We start from the raw sequence: 16,971 nt of genomic DNA on the forward strand, positions 1-16,971 counted from the left end.
CTGGAGAAGGGAATGGCTACCCTTCTCCAGTATTCTGGAGAATACCCACTCCAGTATTCTTTCCTAGAGAATTCGATGGACAGAGGAGCCTGGCGGGCTACAATCCATGGGTCGCAAAGAGTCAGACATGACTTAGCGACTTTCCCATACCTCAATCACGTTGGTTTAAAAAGAAAAAGCTCATTGAGCTGTACACTTAAGAACACTGTATCTAAGTTAGAGCTCACGTTTAGAAAGTGAAAAAGAAAAAGAAGGAAGTGTGGAGCTGGGTGCCCTGAATCCCTTGGAGCAGGTGAACCACAAACCACCCACATGAGGATGCGTCTCTCTGACAGAGTTGGGGGCCCTCCTCCTCTGAGCCTGGTCATTGGGGGGGGGGGGGGGGTTGCCACTGGCTGTACCCCCGTGACAGCCTCTCCCCAGTTTCCTGACTTTCAACTCCCCTTTGCAGCTCCTCAAGTTCATCCCGGAGAAGAGTGACGTTGACCTCCTAGAGGAGCACAAGCATGAGATCGAGCGGATGGCCCGCGCGGACCGCTTCCTCTATGAGATGAGCCGGTCAGAGCAGCGGGCGTGGCAGGAGGCAGCGGGGCTGGGCAGGCCAAGGGGGGGCGGCCTGGAGCTGGCCGGGATGGGGGCTGCCTCACCATGCAGCTCGCCCTGTCCACAGGATTGACCACTACCAGCAGCGGCTGCAGGCTCTCTTCTTCAAGAAGAAGTTCCAGGAGCGGCTGGCTGAGGCCAAGCCCAAAGTGGAAGGTATGGCCCAGGGCTGGGGAGCAAGCCTGGGGGCGGTGGGAGCCAATGGACAGGCACAGAGGGAAACTCCTTCCTTATTCTTGACTCACCCCCCAAACCAAGGACAGGATGTGAATCTATGCTTTTTGTAGATGTGGCACTTGTGTATATGAGCACCCATGCCAGCCACGCACCCTGTTCCCTGTGACTCAGCATGTAGGTTCTCTGAGGCCGGGGACCTGATGACATCTGCTCTGTCATTTCTGTCTGGGACAGAAATGCTAAAAAAATGATGATAATAGTAAGCAACTAGCACCCTTCTTGGCATGGACTAACCCATCGTTACCTGCTTGGGAGAGGTTCGAGGTGCAGAGAAGACCTCCAGATACATTATTTGAAGTGTAAGCTACTCAGAAGGTAGAGAACTTGGTTGGGTGAGGTGATCGCCAGAGGCATCTGATTTTCTGGCCTGGGGAACCCCTTCCACCTATTTCAGGTGGAAACTCTGTCATTAGACCAGAACCACAGGTCAAGCACCGTGTGAAACACGGGCTGTGGATGGTCTCATTTGGGGGCCCGTCTCTCACCTCTCAGATGGATCTGTGTCAGTGGCCCGAAGCTCTGTTACTGTTGGTCTTGGTGGAGCCGGGCCTGGAATGCAGATGTCCTTCTTCAGAATCCAGCGCTTCCCTCTCATCCTGTCCCAGAGGGCATGTGGAACTGCCTGGGGATGGCAGAGGATGGAGGGGCAGGGAGCCGGGGGAAGGGCAGGTGCTCAGGAGGGTGGGCAGCCATGAGGAGTGGGGAGAAGCAGGAGAGGCTGTGGGCCCCTCTGTGGCGAGAACAGGCTGAGCAGACTGGAGACAGCCTGTGTCCTGGATGCTGGGGGGGGCAGGCTCGGGGCAGGGCAGAGCACGGGCCCCCTCTGCTGGACACCAGGCTGGCCCGCGTGCCCTGGGAGGCCAGGTCCGGAGAATGGGCCTTCCTGGAGTTTGATGAGCTGCTTCGGGAGGACTCTGGGGGGTCAGGTGGGGCATGACAGAGCTCGAGGCTGACATTTCCTGTAATGTGGACACACACGCACTTGTGCACACACATAACAAGGGGTATGCAGGCTGTGTGATCACAGATAACAAAGGACTGAGCCGTGACGCTGCAGGGTTGTGGTCTGGAGGCACCTCCTGCCCTGCTGATGGGCGAGTCCTTACTTTTGTTCTGCTGCTGACTGCCTTTGGGGCGTGAGGCAGGGACACAGGGGTTCAACCCAAGACATGTGCTCAATTGTTTGTCTGTCTTGGGTCAGCGGAGCAATTGTGAGCAATGGCCTGCAGTTTGGTGCAGTGGAACTAGTTTAGCCACTGGGTAGATTTAATCTCAGATAATTCTGTTCCCAGGAGCCCACTCCTAAACTCTCCCTAAGAAACATTCCTGAGAAAGCTACGATCTTGCCTCTCCTAGCTGGTTGATGAGCTGTTAACTCTCCTCCCTAGCATCCATTCATCCATCCCCAGGCAGGGCTTTTGGGTCAATTTGCCGAAAGTCAATTCATCAAATCTGACAAATTTACCAATTCTCCTATGAATATATTCATGAACATAGTCTTCTTGTATACATTCTTCTTATAAATATGCCAAATTCACCAATTCTCATTATGAACATATTTACTGAGTATAGTCAAGATGAATATGGCTTCACATGGAAATATATTCTTATGAATATATGTATGAATACATTATTCTTATATCTAAAATGTCTCCATTGCATATGGCAGTCTTTCCATTTATACTGATTCCCTTTGAATTCTTATCATTTTCTGTTTTGTCAACATTTTAGCATTTTTAGGATTCCTCTGCAGATTTTTCAAATAGCATATCAATCTAAGAAAAACTACCACAACCAATATATGTTGCCAGAAATTTCCCAGGTGGCACTAGTGGTAAAGAACCCGCCAGCCAAGGCAGGAGACATAAGAGATGCAGGTTCGGTCCCTGGGTTGGGAAGGTCCCCTGAGAAGGGCATGGCCACCCACTCCAGCATTCTTGCCTGGAGACTCCTACGGACAGAGGAGCCTGGCGGGCTAGACTTCATAGGGTCGCACAGAGTCAGACACAGCTGAAGGAACTCAGCACGCAGGCATGCACTTAAACTCATTACTGAAACGTGCACTTTGAAAAGTACACAAATCCTAAGAGTCCTAACTGATGAACCATCCCAAAGTGAATTCACCTGTGTGATCATATGCTGGTCTCTTGTTCAGCATTATGATTGTAAGGAACAGTGGGTTATTTATTTTCAGTGCTGCCTTTTATTCCATTGTATGAATATACCATAATGTACTTAACTAATCTAGATGTAATTTAAAAAAAAAAAAAAGGTGGACTAGGAACCACTCAAATACCTTTCAAGAGTAATGCCGCTGTTAGGTGGCATATGTTTGAGTTTAGAAGCCACTGACCAACCTTACTTCTCGTTTTTTTAACAACTTTTTGACAGTTACGTACTTTAACTGCTTTTGAAGAGTTTTGCATACTTTTAGTCAAATGGTTCTCATTTTATCTTCATAGCAGCATCTTAAGGAATGTTCATTTTGGCAGAGGCCAAAATCATAATACAATGGCTTGGTCTTCTCATCACATTTAATAATCCAAAATCATATTATTTAACCAGTAGCCTAATTTTCAGTGTAGCTTTTGTGTCCCAATTCTGCACACCCACCATAAATACAGAATTGCTGAGGGAAGGGCCAAAACAACCTGTCAGAATGAAATACTGAAGTTTTGGTGACGGGTTAGCCTTAGATCGTATTTCCAGCAAAGGTATCATTTAAGGCATTAGAGGGAAATTTTTAAATGTCTAAAGGTTGGAGAACATTTTTAAATGCTATTCAACAGGCTGTCACGTAACCTATTTAATCAAATCTAAGACACCATCAACTGCAAAGCATAATATGAAACTTGCAATTGATGTTTTAATTTGACAGGGATTTTTTTCCTTTCTAAAAAAACCAACAAAATACAGCACTTCAAAAGAGGCAGAAATAGTCTCATAGTATGTAACATGCTGAAATTAAAAATTTTAATCACTAGGTTTATAAAAGTAAAGGACTTCCCTGGTGGCTCAGATAGTAAAGAATCTGCCTACAATGCAGGAGACCCAGGTTACATCCCTGGTTGGGAAGTTCCCCCCGGAGAAGGGAATGGCTCCCCACTCCAGTATTCTTGCCTGGAAAATCCAATGGACAGAGGAGTCTGGTGGGCTACAGTCCATAGGGTCACAAAAGAGTCACTGAGCAATTAACACTTTCACTTTAGAAAAGTAAAAGCTTTATATTCTTGCATATATCCATAGGAAAAAACAGTAATCTTTGGAGGGAAAGATACGTTCTCAAGTCTAGTCTTAGGAAATGTTGGCACATTTTGAGAGAGGGTTATGTGGTTGAATTGGCTTTTGGTGAGTTTGTCAACTTCCCTCTGGAGGCAGGCAGATGTGGAGAAGAGCATTCTCTGGGACATGGGAATAGCTTCTGCCCCTCTGAAGTTGATGCTTGATGACTCCTTTTCCGGGCTCTGTGGTGGCGCCATCCTAGGGTCCCAGAGCCCCGGTGTGAGCAGGGCTCTGACCTGTCCCTCCTCCCCCAGCCATCCTGCTGGCCTCGAGGGAGCTGATCCGCAGCAAGCGTCTAGCGCGGATGCTAGAAGTGGTCCTGGCCATCGGCAACTTCATGAACAAAGGGCAGCGTGGGGGCGCCTACGGGTTCCGGGTGGCCAGCCTCAACAAGATCGCTGACACCAAGTCCAGCATCGACAGGTGGGACCTAGCGGCTTCCGGCTCCTGTAGCCTCCATCTCACCCCGCCCTGGCCTCTCCCTTCCTCCTCTCTTGTGCATGCGTGCTGCTGCTTCGGGCGTGTCCAACTCTTTGCAACCCATGGACTGCAGCCCACCAGGCTCCTCTGTCCATGGGATTCTCCAGGCAAGAATACTGGAGTGGGCTGCTATGTCCTTCTCCAGGGATCTTCCCAACCCGGGGATCAAACTTGTGTCTGCCTGTGTCTCCTGCATTGCAGGTCGATTCTTTACCTACTGAGCCACCGGGGAAGCCCTGCCAAAATAGGTCACAGCTTTCCCCTGACACCTCAGCCTAATTTCTGCCAGACCCTCGTTCCCAATTCCCTTGGCCCCTGACCCTGACCTGACTTTCACCCACAGAAACATCTCTCTGCTCCATTACCTGATCATGATCCTGGAGAAGCACTTCCCTGACATCCTGAACATGCCCTCTGAGCTGCAGCATCTTCCAGAAGCCGCCAAAGTCAAGTGAGGGGACCCCGAGGCTTCCTTTTCCCTGTGATCACGTACTCTCTCATCTAAACTTCCTCCTTCGGGGCTACTCTGGGCTCACTAGGAATGAATGGTGTCTTGGGGTTTGCTCTGGGAGAACCCAACAAAAGACACTAGTAGGTGTCCTTCAGTCTCTAAGTCGTGTCCGACTTTTGCGACCCCATGGACAGTAGCCTGTCAGGCTCCTCTGTCCATGGGATTCTCCAGGCAAGAATACTGGAGTGGGTTGCCATTTCCTTCTCCAGAACAAAAGACACTATTTGCTCTCAAATCCTCATTTCAGAGATTCTCCCAGGAAACACAGTGGGGAGTGGGGAAGGGAGCCAGGGATGGGAAGAATGCCAACAACAGGAGTGTTGTTAAGTCAATTACCACTGCAGGCAATCAGAGCTTAATCCTGCCTGCAGAGTGTGAGCGACAGCATGGGACACTCACTCTGCTTATCCCCCCAAACTGCAAAGGAGGTGAACATCATCTCCTGTCGGTCCCTACCTGAGGAGCTTGGGGGGGGGTGGCAATGACTCTGTGACACCCCCAGAAAAAGTGCTCAGTGGTTGGAAGTCAAGGCTGTGCATTGGGATGGATGATCCAAGGAGATATTAGGTGGGGGCACCAAGGCCATCTGCTACAGGCAAGAAGTCCGTCCTAAACACATACAGGCCGATAGAAGCAGTTCCAAGAGACGCACAGGCAGAGCTCAGAGGGGAGGTGATTTGCCAGGGCCACATGTTAGTAGTAAAAGCGGAGCTGGAACCCAGGCCCACTGAGTCCCAAGGCCATTGGTGTTGACATTGCCCTGAACTAACCCCAGCTTCTCTCCTTCCCCACCCCCCAGCCTGGCAGAGCTGGAAAAGGAGGTGGGCAACCTCAGGAGGGGCCTCAGAGCAGTCGAGGTGGTGAGTACATGTCTGTGCCCGCCTGGGTTTGACGGGATGCTGCCTGGGTTGGCGGCTGCCTGTCACTGGGCCAGAGGGTGGAACCTCAGCTGCAGACCCTGTCAGAGGCATCTCTGTGACCCAAAGCTCCTGGCGGGACTGACAGAACAGCTGGCACAACGGATACAGCCTCCAGCACAGAGTGGGCCCTCAGGAAAGGATAGCTGATTTATCCAAGGCTTAGATTTAGATTCCTGAAGAGGGGACAGATGGATGGGAAAGAGGATCTGCATGGAAATGGCTCAGGGCAGGTAGCACCCGTGTGACATGGGGGACCACTCTCCTTTTTGCTGGTGACCCAGATCTCTGGTCTGTTCTATTCCTACTCTAAGGGCTTTTCAGATGATATGCTATCTCTGGTGCCCAGTATGGGGATGGCCCCTACATCTAGAAACTAGAGAGCCTTCTTATCTTCACCGTGTGGGGGTGGGTAGGCAGCTAAGGGAGTAGAGGGTTTAGAGAAAGCAGCAGGAGAAAGAACCTTTTATTGCCATTATGGTGGCAGGAGGGGGCATGCTTCCTAATTTATAGCTCTTTAAAGCACCACCCGAAATGTGGTCCATGGACCAGCAGCATCACATGGAAATTTGGAAATTCTGCTCACACTTTAATCCGCACATGAATTGCCTGAGGGTCTTATTAAAATGCGGATACTAATTCTGAGTGAGCCCGAGAAACTATTTCATAGAAAACTTCCCAGTGCTGGTCCCTGGACCTAGAGAAAGATGGCAGGGGAGGAGGGAAGGATTGAGGCAGGTGGACTGGCTGATAGCTCACAATCTTTGCCACCCCTGGAATTGGAGGCTTGGGGTGTTCCCCCTCCCTAAGGAAGGCTCAGAGCCCTGCAGCTGGCAAGAAGGGTGGGGGATGGGGTGAGCTGGGATTCCTGACTCTCCTGGCACAGGCCTGACCAGCCCTTGGCTCTCCCTCCTCAGGAGCTGGAATATCAGAAACGTCAGGTGCGGGATCCGAACGACAAGTTTGTCCCGGTCATGAGCGACTTCATCACGGTCTCCAGCTTCAGCTTCTCAGAGCTGGAGGACCAGCTCAGTGAAGCCAGAGCCAAGGTAAGGGGGCCCCAAGCCCGCAGGCTGACCCCACCCTGACTCCTCTCCACCTGCACCACTCCCACCACACAGGGCCCAGAGGAACACACCCAGAGGCACAGAGCTTTGAGGAGAAACCCTGTCCTCACTCCTGCAGGAAAAGCAACTCTGTTCTAAAACTTACCGTCTGTGACCAGTGTCAGGCACCTTGTTGAGTGTTTTCCACCATCTGCCTCACCACCCACCTTATGGGTCTGTGGAAGGGGTACTGTCCTATTCGACAGATGTGTGAGATCCGGTGAGGTTAAGTAACTTGCCCAAGGTTGCCCGGCTGTGTTAGACAGAGTTGGGTTGAGAAGCCTGACTCCGGAGCCCAGCTTCACTCTCAGTTGTTCTGCCTCTCCCGCAGGCATGCCCCTGGACCCCTGCTGCGAGAGTCTTATTGAGATGTGGGTCCTCATTCAAGGTCTGGGATGTGGCCGAAGATTCAGCCTTCTAACCAGCTTCTGGGAGATGCCCGTGCTGCCAGTCCAAGGAGCACGCTTGAGTTGCGAGGGCTGTCTTAGAGGGTTTTCAGCAGGTTGAATTAGAGACGTAGGCGTCAGTAAACAGTGCCGGGCACGTGGCTAGTGCTCTGCATCACTAACTCATTGAACTCCCCCAACATCATGAAGTAGTCCTGTTATTCCCATTTTACAGATGAGGAAACTGAGGCACAGAGTGGTTAAACAACTAGCCCAATAACTTGATGATCTGACATCCTTTTGGGTTCTAACCAGGCAGGTCCTGGCCTGTGGATGTGCTTCCCTGACTCTGTAGCTCCTGGTCCTGTATCTACACCCTAACAGACCCAGAGGTGGCTTGGGTCCCTCACCTCTGGCAGGTGTTAAGCCTTCCCTTCAGCCTTGCCCTTAACTCCTGATGACAATGGGGGTCTCCCCTCTCTCTTCCAACCCCCATCCTCCAAGCCCAAGGTCCTCCACCTGGATGAGCTCTGCTGTGGCTGGAACCCACCTGCCCCACTGGGCTCAGGTGTGGGACTATCCATCAACCCTTCTCTCCCAACAGTTCTCCAAGGCCCTGACGCACTTTGGGGAGCAGGACAGCAAGATGCAGCCGGACGAGTTCTTCGGCATCTTTGACACCTTCCTGCAGGCCTTCTCGGAGGCCCGGCAGGACCTGGAGGCCATGCGCAGGAGGAAAGAGGAGGAGGAGCGGAGGGCGCGCATGGAGGCCATGGTAAGGGTGCCAGCGCGAGAGCGGGCCGAGCTGGGTGTGGGGGAGCGCGTACTGGGCTCGGGGCGCCCTGGGGGCCAGGGGCAGACGCAGCCCAGGCGTCTGTCACCCCGTGACTGCCAGCCCCTCATCTTCCTCCTCGCCTCCCCCATCCCCAGCTGAAGGAGCAGCGGGAACGTGAGCGGTGGCAGCGGCAGCGGAAGGTGCACGCGGGCAGCGCGCTGGAGGAAGGCGGCGAGTTTGATGACCTGGTGTCCGCGCTGCGCTCCGGAGAAGTTTTCGACAAGGACTTGTGCAAACTCAAACGCAGCCGCAAGCGATCAGGGAGCCAGGCCCTGGAAGCCACCCGCGAGCGGGCGATAAACAGGCTAAATTATTGACCCGAGGACTGGCCAGCAGCGGGAGACTGGGAGACAGGGATGGGCCCCCCACCCCGAGGGGGCGAGTGGAGGAGGCGGCGAGAGTGATACTTACACGACTTGGTGCTGGGCTTAGAGCCCTGGGCTGGGTCCTGGGGGCAGGGCTGTGTGTGGCAGGACCCTGGTGTCTCCCCACCTGAAGGGGTTCCCCTCATCTCCACTTCCCATTATTCTTCCTGCACCCCAGTCCTAGGGGTCCCTCTCCTGAGGCTGACTTGGACATCCCTGGCCAGCCCCAGCTGAAGGGGTCCTGTTTCCCACCCTTCAGCATGGGCACCTGTGTGTGGGCACAGAGCTGTTCCTGATCTAGACTGGAGAGAGGTCCACAGACCGTGTCCAGATTTCCCATGCCGTGGGGAGTTAACAGTGGGCTGGGGGCACCCTGGCCGCCATCTCTCAAGAGTAGGGTTAATGGAACATTGATCTGGGGTGAAGTATCCTATCAAATGGAAGAGGCATTAGAGATGCCAGCTATGTGTTCCGGAAAAAAAAAAGTAGTGCTGGGAGGATGCTGCGGGGACCAAGTCATCACAACAGGGTGGTAGTGCCCGTTTCCTAGATCACAAGTCCGCTGGCCCCTCTCTGGCATGTCGTAAGTCTCTTTCCCTTCCTTCGTGCCATCTCCAGTCTACTAATCCAGAATTTCAAAACTCACCTTTGGGTTCCCATGACCATAGCTCACTATCAGGTATTTGATGGATCTGGTAAGGATTCACGAAAGACCCCATTCATCACCACACCTTGGATGCTGGGCATAGGGATCCTGGAACAGAACTCTCCTTCCCCACCCCAACCTGGTACACCCTGACCATTGTCTTGGAGACAGTGACCTCACAGGTTGGCTGGGGGTTCCAGAGGCCAGCGCTTGAACGGCTAGGTTCACCCTAGAGCTCCTGGGTCACCAACATCAGAGCCCGCACTTCTCTTAAGATCTGCAGTGAGCTCCTGCTCTGTTCAGCCTGCATGGGACTGCTTTAAACTGCCTGTATCTGGCTGAGGCTGGTCCTGGGGCATCGGTTCCTGAGAGGGTCCCAAGGGCAAGAGCTACCCCTCTGCCACCTCTAAGGGGGGTAGAGGGCCCCCCCGGCCATCAGCGGCATTCAGACATAGGGCACAGCAGAACAAGGCAGGAGAAGCCAGCGAGTACCCTGCCTAGTGGGGCCAGTGGTGGAAAGCTGAGGGGGTCCCACTCGCCCATCCCTGGTGCCTGAGTTGGTCCACCTGACTTCCAGGGGGCCCATTCTGGTTCTCCTGTCCACACTCACCTTCATTCTGTCCATCTAGAACTATTCTCGTGGGGCAGGATGACGACTGGTATCTATAGTTTTCTCTTGTAAAAGGACGGAGGGTAAGGCCAACGCCAGCAAGGTTCATACTTTTAATAACATTTCCTATCTCCTAGAATTAACCCTTCATCCTCAGTGTCGGACACCTGCCTGATCCTCCCCCCCACCTCCCCAATCAACAGGCTCCCTGCCCTTCCCCTTCTGACTCTCACCTCCGACCTCCTCCAGCTCAGGGCTATTGCCAGTGGACAGACTGGTGGGCTGGGGCCCACTCTTCAGCTGCCTTTTCTGGCGGTGGAACCAGAGTAGCTGCGGGGTGGGGGAGAAACACAGGGTTGGTGAGCCCAGCACGTGTTGGTTTGAGGGGGAGGGACTGGAGTAAGTGTGAGTGTGACGGGGACAGGTGTGAAAAGGCCACTGGAGTCCATGTGAGGGCCAGGGGGAGGCCTCCCGGAAGACTGGCCACAGAGCAGTGTGCCCACGAGGCCCCCACTGTTAAGAAGCTGGCGCTGGGGTGATGGCAAGGTTGTGGTGGGGGCCCCTTAAGGCCCTCCCCGAGCCTGGCCAGGCCGGAGTCCGCCTCACCCATGGGGGCAGGGAGGCCTCCGCTTCTATGCAGCAGGCCCGTCCAGATCCCAGCGTTCCCACCCACCATGGAAGACTAGATACGCACCAGGAAAAGAAGGGATAATGGAAGCGTTTGGCAAGACACGCTGGGAATCACAGACAAAGCACAGTTTGGTTTAACTGTTTACAGAGGACACATACATTGTTCCAGGGCTCAGGCGTCTCACTTCTAAAGGTTTTGCCTTCTCTATTTATTATTTTCTAGATCTGGCCAGTGGCTCTGACACCAGATGCTGCTGTAGCCAGATGGCCAACAGTGCCTTGGACCGTGGACCATCATGGCCGACTCAGCAAGAAGGGCAGGTGCCTTAGAGATGGCCGAGTTGGTCCTCGATACACTACGTGTTTACGCCTGTTATATTTGTTCCTTGGTCATTCCCCCATGCCCTCCCCCCCCCCACCTGCCACCTATGGGTTAATTTCTCTAGCTGTCTTATTTTGTGTCCAGTGTAAAATTCCAATTAACTTGATGCAACCTGTCCTTTTCTCAGCAGCAGCACCCACCGCCCACCCCCTCCTCTCAGAGATGGAAGTATGGTGTGTTTAGGGCGGCAGCAGGAGAAAATTCTCCAGGTGGATGGGGAAGGGTCTGATCCAGGCTTCACCCTCCCACTTTGCACCCACTGGGGGGAGGGGGAGCATGACCATCTCCTCCACCTCTACCACCTCCACACCAAGGCTGTTCTCACCAGCTCCTTCAGACAACAGATGAGGCTAATGTACAAAATCTGCAGTGTCCTTTTTGCCTGCACCTTTTTTTTATAAGAATATATTGTAATACTAAAAAATATTAAATCCGTACCACCCTCACCTAGCCTGCCTTGAAACCTGTGTCCCCTTCCCAGGTGGGGGTGTGAGGCTGCTGGGGAGGGGGCAGAGCCCGTGGGGTGTTGGGATCAGATCCTACCAGCGCTGGGAGCACCGACTGCTCCAGACTCAGGGATTCTGCAAGCCGATTCTCACCGTACAGTACCTTGAAATCAGCCAAGGTGGGAGGACTTGGAAAAGAAAAGGCCAGTTTCCACGGTCTAAGAGCTGGGTGGCTGTTAATGGTTTACCAGCAGACCTGGTGTAGGGCAGATGGGAGGCATGTAAAGTGGGGTGAGAGGGCGGGTCACACTAAGACGAGAACCAGGGGAACCTACCCACATCGAGAGAGCCCAGCGAGCGCGTCCGGTGTTTTGGAGGGGGATGTGAAAACCAGGAGTCTCTAACTGCACCCCCGACCTCTATCAGTGACAGAAGGTGCTTCAGACGCCCCCAGCTGACGGTGCTACGGGAGATGCTGCATCTCCATGCCTCCCACTCCGTGCCTCCCTTCTCCCCCAGGGAAGGCGGGGGCACACGGAGAGCATGCCCCTTGACTTTTCCAGCATCTCTGGGGCGCCTCTTCCCCCAGGGGGCATGGCTTTGGGCCGCTGGGGAGACCCGACATCACGGCTCCATGCCCTCGGCACAGACAGTCCTCACTCCCGCATCTCCAAAGCTGGAATCGTGGCTTTATTTTGTGCGCGGTGAGGGTGAAGTCAAGCTCCACCGCTCCTCCCCGCCTGGTGTGTCACAGGATGAAGGCGTACAGGAGGTGTGCTCGGTCAGGAGGCCTCGGGGCTGTGGCCCATGGGGGATACTGCTCAGGAGGAGGAGGGGCCAAGGCAAGAAGCCGCAGGACGGTACAACTGATAAGCTGGAAGCCTGTCTGATGGGACAGACTCAGGCAACGGGAGGGGGATAACCTGCTTTTTTGAGGGAGCACAGCAGAGAGGCCAGGGCTGCAGTTAAAGAGAAGTGATCCATTCCTAGGACGAGCCACGCTCCCTTCCTCAGAGTGGGTTTCTCTGCTTATGAGCCCTTGTTCCTCCTGGGAAAAGGAGGAGAAGAGAAAGCCCACTCGAGAAGTGGAGGTCATGGGCTCGACTGATTGTCTCCAAGAGTTCACAAGTCACACTGTGATTATCTAGCAAGGTTAGATAACCCTCCCAGGCACAACCTTAGGGTCCAGGAAGGCTGAAGGGCCTGCTGGTTTCCTCTTGGAAGACAGGAAACCCTGAAGGTCAGTGAAGGTCATCTAGCAGTGAAGGGGTGGGCTGGCTTCAGGTTCCTACCGGCTGAAGGTAACTGGTGAAAGGAACTTGACCTCTTTCCCTTGGGTTGAAATCGCATCCCATTGCTTGACCTTGCCGGCCTGGGGGTGAGAGCGGGGCAGGAGCACTATGTTCGGTGGAAGTCCCCTCGCTGACCCCCGGTTTTGCTAATGAGCTTGATCTCTGTCAACACGATGTCCCTGCTGACGGCCTTGCACATGTCATACAGGGTGAGGGCGGCCACAGCAGCGGAGGTCAGGGCCTCCATCTCCACCCCGGTGGGGCCCCGGGCCCGGCAAGATGCCTGGATCACTGCAGCGTGGCGCGCACGGTCCAGCTCCAGCCGCACCTGGACGTGGCTCAGAGCCACGGGGTGGCAGAGAGGGATCAGCTGGCTGGTCAGCTTGGCCGCCTGGATGCCTGCCAGCTGGGCCACCGCCAGGGCTTCTCCCTTCTTGAGCTGGTTCTCCTGGATGAGTTTGAAGGCCATAGGCCCCAGGAGGACCACGGCCGAGGCCACGGCCACCCGCTCTGTGTCTGGCTTCCTGCCCACATCCACCATAGCCATCCGTCCTTCTGTGTCCACGTGGGTCAGTTGGTCAGAGGCTGGCAGAGGTCCTGAGGCGGCGGCAGGAGCCTGGGGCTCTGTTGGGCTAAGGCACTTTGGGTTGGTATCTGAGTCCAGGTGGGAACTGAAGTGTCTCTGAGGGAGGCTGGCCCCCAGCCACTGCTGGGCAACAAGAGGTGTTTGGGGGATCCTGCCTCCTTTCCATAAAGTCACCGTCTGGCTGGAGAAATTCACTCTGCGTCTCAGAACCTGAACACCGAGAGAGTTCCTGAAAGTGCTTGAAAGGGCTGGTGGGGAATCTTGGCGCATCAAAAATAACTCTAGAATGAAGACAGAAGAGGAGACTCGGTCCAAAAGGGTCTTTGGCAAAACCACCTCCTCCCCCAACTCCCTCCCCATCCTACCCCAAGTTCCCCCATTCATGTTAGGGAACGTGGAATGAAGGGCAAAGAGCACAGTGAGAAGACAGAAAACAGAAGATCCACAGAGAAGGCGTCCCCAGAATATAAGTGTGCAGGCTTCCTCACCAGGAGGTACAGACAGCAAGGGTCCCAGGGGCTCTACCTGTCCTGCAGTGGAGGGTGGGGGTGCGCCCACCTGAAGCCTTGATCACATGACCACTCTGTCCCTTCATTTTCTTAAAACTATAGCCAGGCCTCAGCCTGAATTACCAATTAGTTACTCTCATCTTCAACTTCTCCAGGAAGGGCTAACAGTAATCATCTGCTTTGCAGACAAGACTCTAAGGGAAATAATGAATCTGTTTCAATGACATCTCAAGCACATCAGAAGTGCACACGAAGCCACAGGCTGATTCACATGGTCCCAGGGGCCTGGGGGACCTTGTAGGCTCTTGTTACTCAAAGGGTGGTCCAGGGACCAGCACCATCTGAGAACTGTTAGAGACACAGCCTAGACCTCTCAAATCCAAGTCTGAAACAACAAGATCCCTACGGGATTCAAATGCGTGTGAAAGTCGAGAGGCCCTGTTCTGGACAACTCTCAGTTTTATGCAAAATGAGACCACTTTAGTTACTCTATATCCTTGACAGTAACCTTACTCTTTGTGAATCAATCAGGTGTCCCAACTCCCAGCCTTCCAACATGCTCTGGGTCCCCTAACTTCTCAGTGTCACAGATACAACCTCCCTCGGTGGGAGGGCGGGGGTGGTTATCCAGGCATCCCCCACCCTCTGCCATCAAGACGTGTCAGGCTGGGTCAAGGCCCAATGCAGGAGGAGGAGGATGTGGAGGTGAGGGCAGAGACAGATGACACAGCTTTCCTCCCGATGGCACGCTGTGGTGCGGGAGGCTGGTGTGGTCCCTGGGCTGCCTCAGGGCACTGGCTGGCTCTGCTCCAAGCGCTGAAGAACAGAACCCCTGCCCCTGGCTGTTCTCTGCCTTCTCTTGCTTAGGGCATGATTCAGGGGCCCGGATCTGCCCGTGGCCAAGGGGGCGAGGCCTCACCTGCTCTAGCCTGGGCATGTGCTAGCGGGGTGACAGCATCCCTAAAGCTCCTCGTGGAGCGGCCAGGTCCCCAGGGTTGGAGCCCATATGCAGCTCAATAACAAGATGCTTCTGCTTGAAGCATCCTATGCACAGGAGAGGCACCCTGCTGCTGCTGTTAAATCTCTTCAGTCGTGTCCGACTCTGTGCAACCCCATAGACGGCAGCCCACCAGGCTTCTTCAGCCCTGGGATTCTCCAGGCAAAGATACTGGAGTGGGTTGCCATTTCCTTCTCCAATGCATGCATGCATGCATGCATAGCCGCTTCAGTCATGTCCGACTGTATGCAACCCTATGGACAGCAGCCCACCAGGCTCCTCTGTCCACAGGATTCTCTAGGCAAGAATAGTGAAGTGGGTTGCCATTTCCTTCTCCTAGAGACACCCTGGGTACATACATAAGTTGCCAGAAGTTCCGGAATAAGGTAGTCGCAATCCTGGCTGTGTCCTCCATGGAAAGCAGAGCAATACGCTTGCTTAGCTGCCAAAGCGCTGCCCGGCACAGAAACATATCAACACATGGACCAATGGCACTGATGGTCCCAGACACACTCATGGCCTGGTCCACAGGGCAGAAGGGAAGGGACAGACAATGACTGTATCCGAGCAGGGAGATCCCAGAGCCAAGGACAGGTCTCTGTCTTAACCAGAAGCTATATTCTCAGGGGACAACTAACGCAGCGATCATAAACTTTAGGGCCCCTCCAATCCCCAGCCTGATCTCTTGTGAGACAGAATGATGACTTCTGTGGACGTGTAGTGAGGGGGAGCCGTGGAAGGGAAGGAAAGAAGCAGTAAAGGCTGGAAGGGGCAGGAAAAGATGAAGGATGAGAACCTCAGGATGAAGTGCAGGATCTGGGGAGGGGGTTGCCTTATGGCAGGGGCCCTGCCCCAGGGGACCCCCAATGACAAGGGTGTGTGGTTACGTACTGATGGGTCACCCACCGATGAGGATCATGGGCCGGTTCTTCATCTGGGAGATATTGAACATGCCTGGAGTGAGGGAGGGTGGGAGAGGAGAGTAGGGACGAGGGGAGAAAGAGGGCAGGGGAGAGAGTTCACTAAACGCATGATAGACACAGTGGTGTGACAGCCGCGGGCACACACGCTCACCTACATGCACCCCAACAAAGACCCCCGCAGGACATTGTGAGGTCACCCATGACAGAGCCCAGAACACAATCTGGGTGCCCGGATCCCGCCTTGGTAGAAGACAATGTGTGGGATGACAGAGAGGCAATGACACCCCTCTTTTCCCCCCACCCGATGAAAATGGCCCCAGAGCATCTGGGGTCCCCTGTCTTGCACAGGCTCTGCTGAGCCAAGAAGCATCACCGCACCCCAAGTCAAGAGGTCCAACAGGAGTGATGGACAGCACAGACCACACGGGGTCCTCAGGCTGCCCCTCATCCTCCTGCCCCAAAACTACAGACCTCCCTCCTGCTGCCGACAGCCCACTCGCCACCCAGCCCGGCCTCCCCACACCCTACCTGCGTGCTGCCGCTTCTTTCTGCCCACCGCAGCCCCGATGACCCTCAGCAGCTCCTCCTCGGAGGCCCCTGCCCGCAGGTGGTCCCGTAGAGACACCTCTGAGTTCCCGAAGAGGCAGACCTGGAGAGGGTCACATGGTGGGTGAGGCCAGCGCACCCTCTGGATCCTGAGCCCTGGCCCCCATCCTTAGAGGAGTACCCCGCCCTGGGCTGAGCAGGAGGGCCTTCCATGGCTGGTCAGACTCAAAGCAAGATTTCCTGCAATGAGTGGCCGAAGGTGCTAGATGGAGTAGTCAGAGGGGCTGCAAGGGCAGGGAGCAAAACCAGACAAGGCCTGTGTCTGATTTCCAGTCATGCTTCTTTCAGCGTGTAGAGTATGCTTTAAAAAAAATTTATAATTGCCAACAGAGACAGTGCATCAAAAGCTAGGTGCATACCTTCTCCTGAGACATTCCATGGAACGGCCTCTTTGCTGCCAGAAGAACAGATCCCAGAGAGGGGGAGCCACGTCCAAACGGTCTCCTGGGAGACCAGCAGGCACAGACTGTTTCCCCTCCATCCTCTCCCCATCCCTTCGCTCCTGGACCCTGCCTGCCTGCCCTGACTGTCTGTGGGCCCTGACTGGCAGATGAACAGCAGAGGGCTGGTGGAGAGGGCATCCTGGGGTCAAATTTGATTCAACGCTCCCCTGCTTCTGAGC

General features: G+C 54.3%; 2 protein-coding genes across 7 annotated transcripts in view; one reads left to right on the forward strand and one right to left on the reverse strand.

Moving 5' to 3' along the window:
- Positions 1 to 11,436, forward strand: part of DAAM2 (dishevelled associated activator of morphogenesis 2) — a 126,540-nt gene extending 115,104 nt beyond the window's left edge. For 3 of the 4 annotated variants that reach the window (XM_065913234.1, XM_065913236.1, XM_065913235.1), the window contains exons 18-25: positions 452 to 558; positions 671 to 759; positions 4,377 to 4,545; positions 4,946 to 5,053; positions 5,913 to 5,973; positions 6,948 to 7,079; positions 8,127 to 8,297; positions 8,453 to 11,436. In XM_065913234.1, the coding sequence (XP_065769306.1) occupies positions 452 to 558; positions 671 to 759; positions 4,377 to 4,545; positions 4,946 to 5,053; positions 5,913 to 5,973; positions 6,948 to 7,079; positions 8,127 to 8,297; positions 8,453 to 8,674 (1,059 nt within the window). In that variant the 3' untranslated portion in view covers positions 8,675 to 11,436. The other variant, XM_065913237.1, reaches the window with a different exon arrangement.
- A 144-nt stretch (positions 11,437 to 11,580) lies between these two features.
- The window catches only part of MOCS1 (molybdenum cofactor synthesis 1), a 34,191-nt gene continuing 28,800 nt past the window's right edge, over positions 11,581 to 16,971 (reverse strand). For 2 of the 3 annotated variants that reach the window (XM_065913238.1, XM_065913240.1), the window contains 3 exons: positions 16,272 to 16,392; positions 15,727 to 15,774; positions 11,581 to 13,595 (listed from right to left, as the gene is read on the reverse strand). In XM_065913238.1, the coding sequence (XP_065769310.1) occupies positions 12,835 to 13,595; positions 15,727 to 15,774; positions 16,272 to 16,392 (930 nt within the window). In that variant the 3' untranslated portion in view covers positions 11,581 to 12,834. Of the gene's footprint in view, positions 13,596 to 15,711; positions 15,775 to 16,271; positions 16,393 to 16,971 lie in introns of all 3 variants that reach the window. The other variant, XM_065913241.1, reaches the window with a different exon arrangement.

Source organism: Muntiacus reevesi, chromosome 20, assembly GCF_963930625.1.
Source record: "Muntiacus reevesi chromosome 20, mMunRee1.1, whole genome shotgun sequence".
Taxonomy (NCBI): domain Eukaryota; kingdom Metazoa; phylum Chordata; class Mammalia; order Artiodactyla; family Cervidae; genus Muntiacus; species Muntiacus reevesi.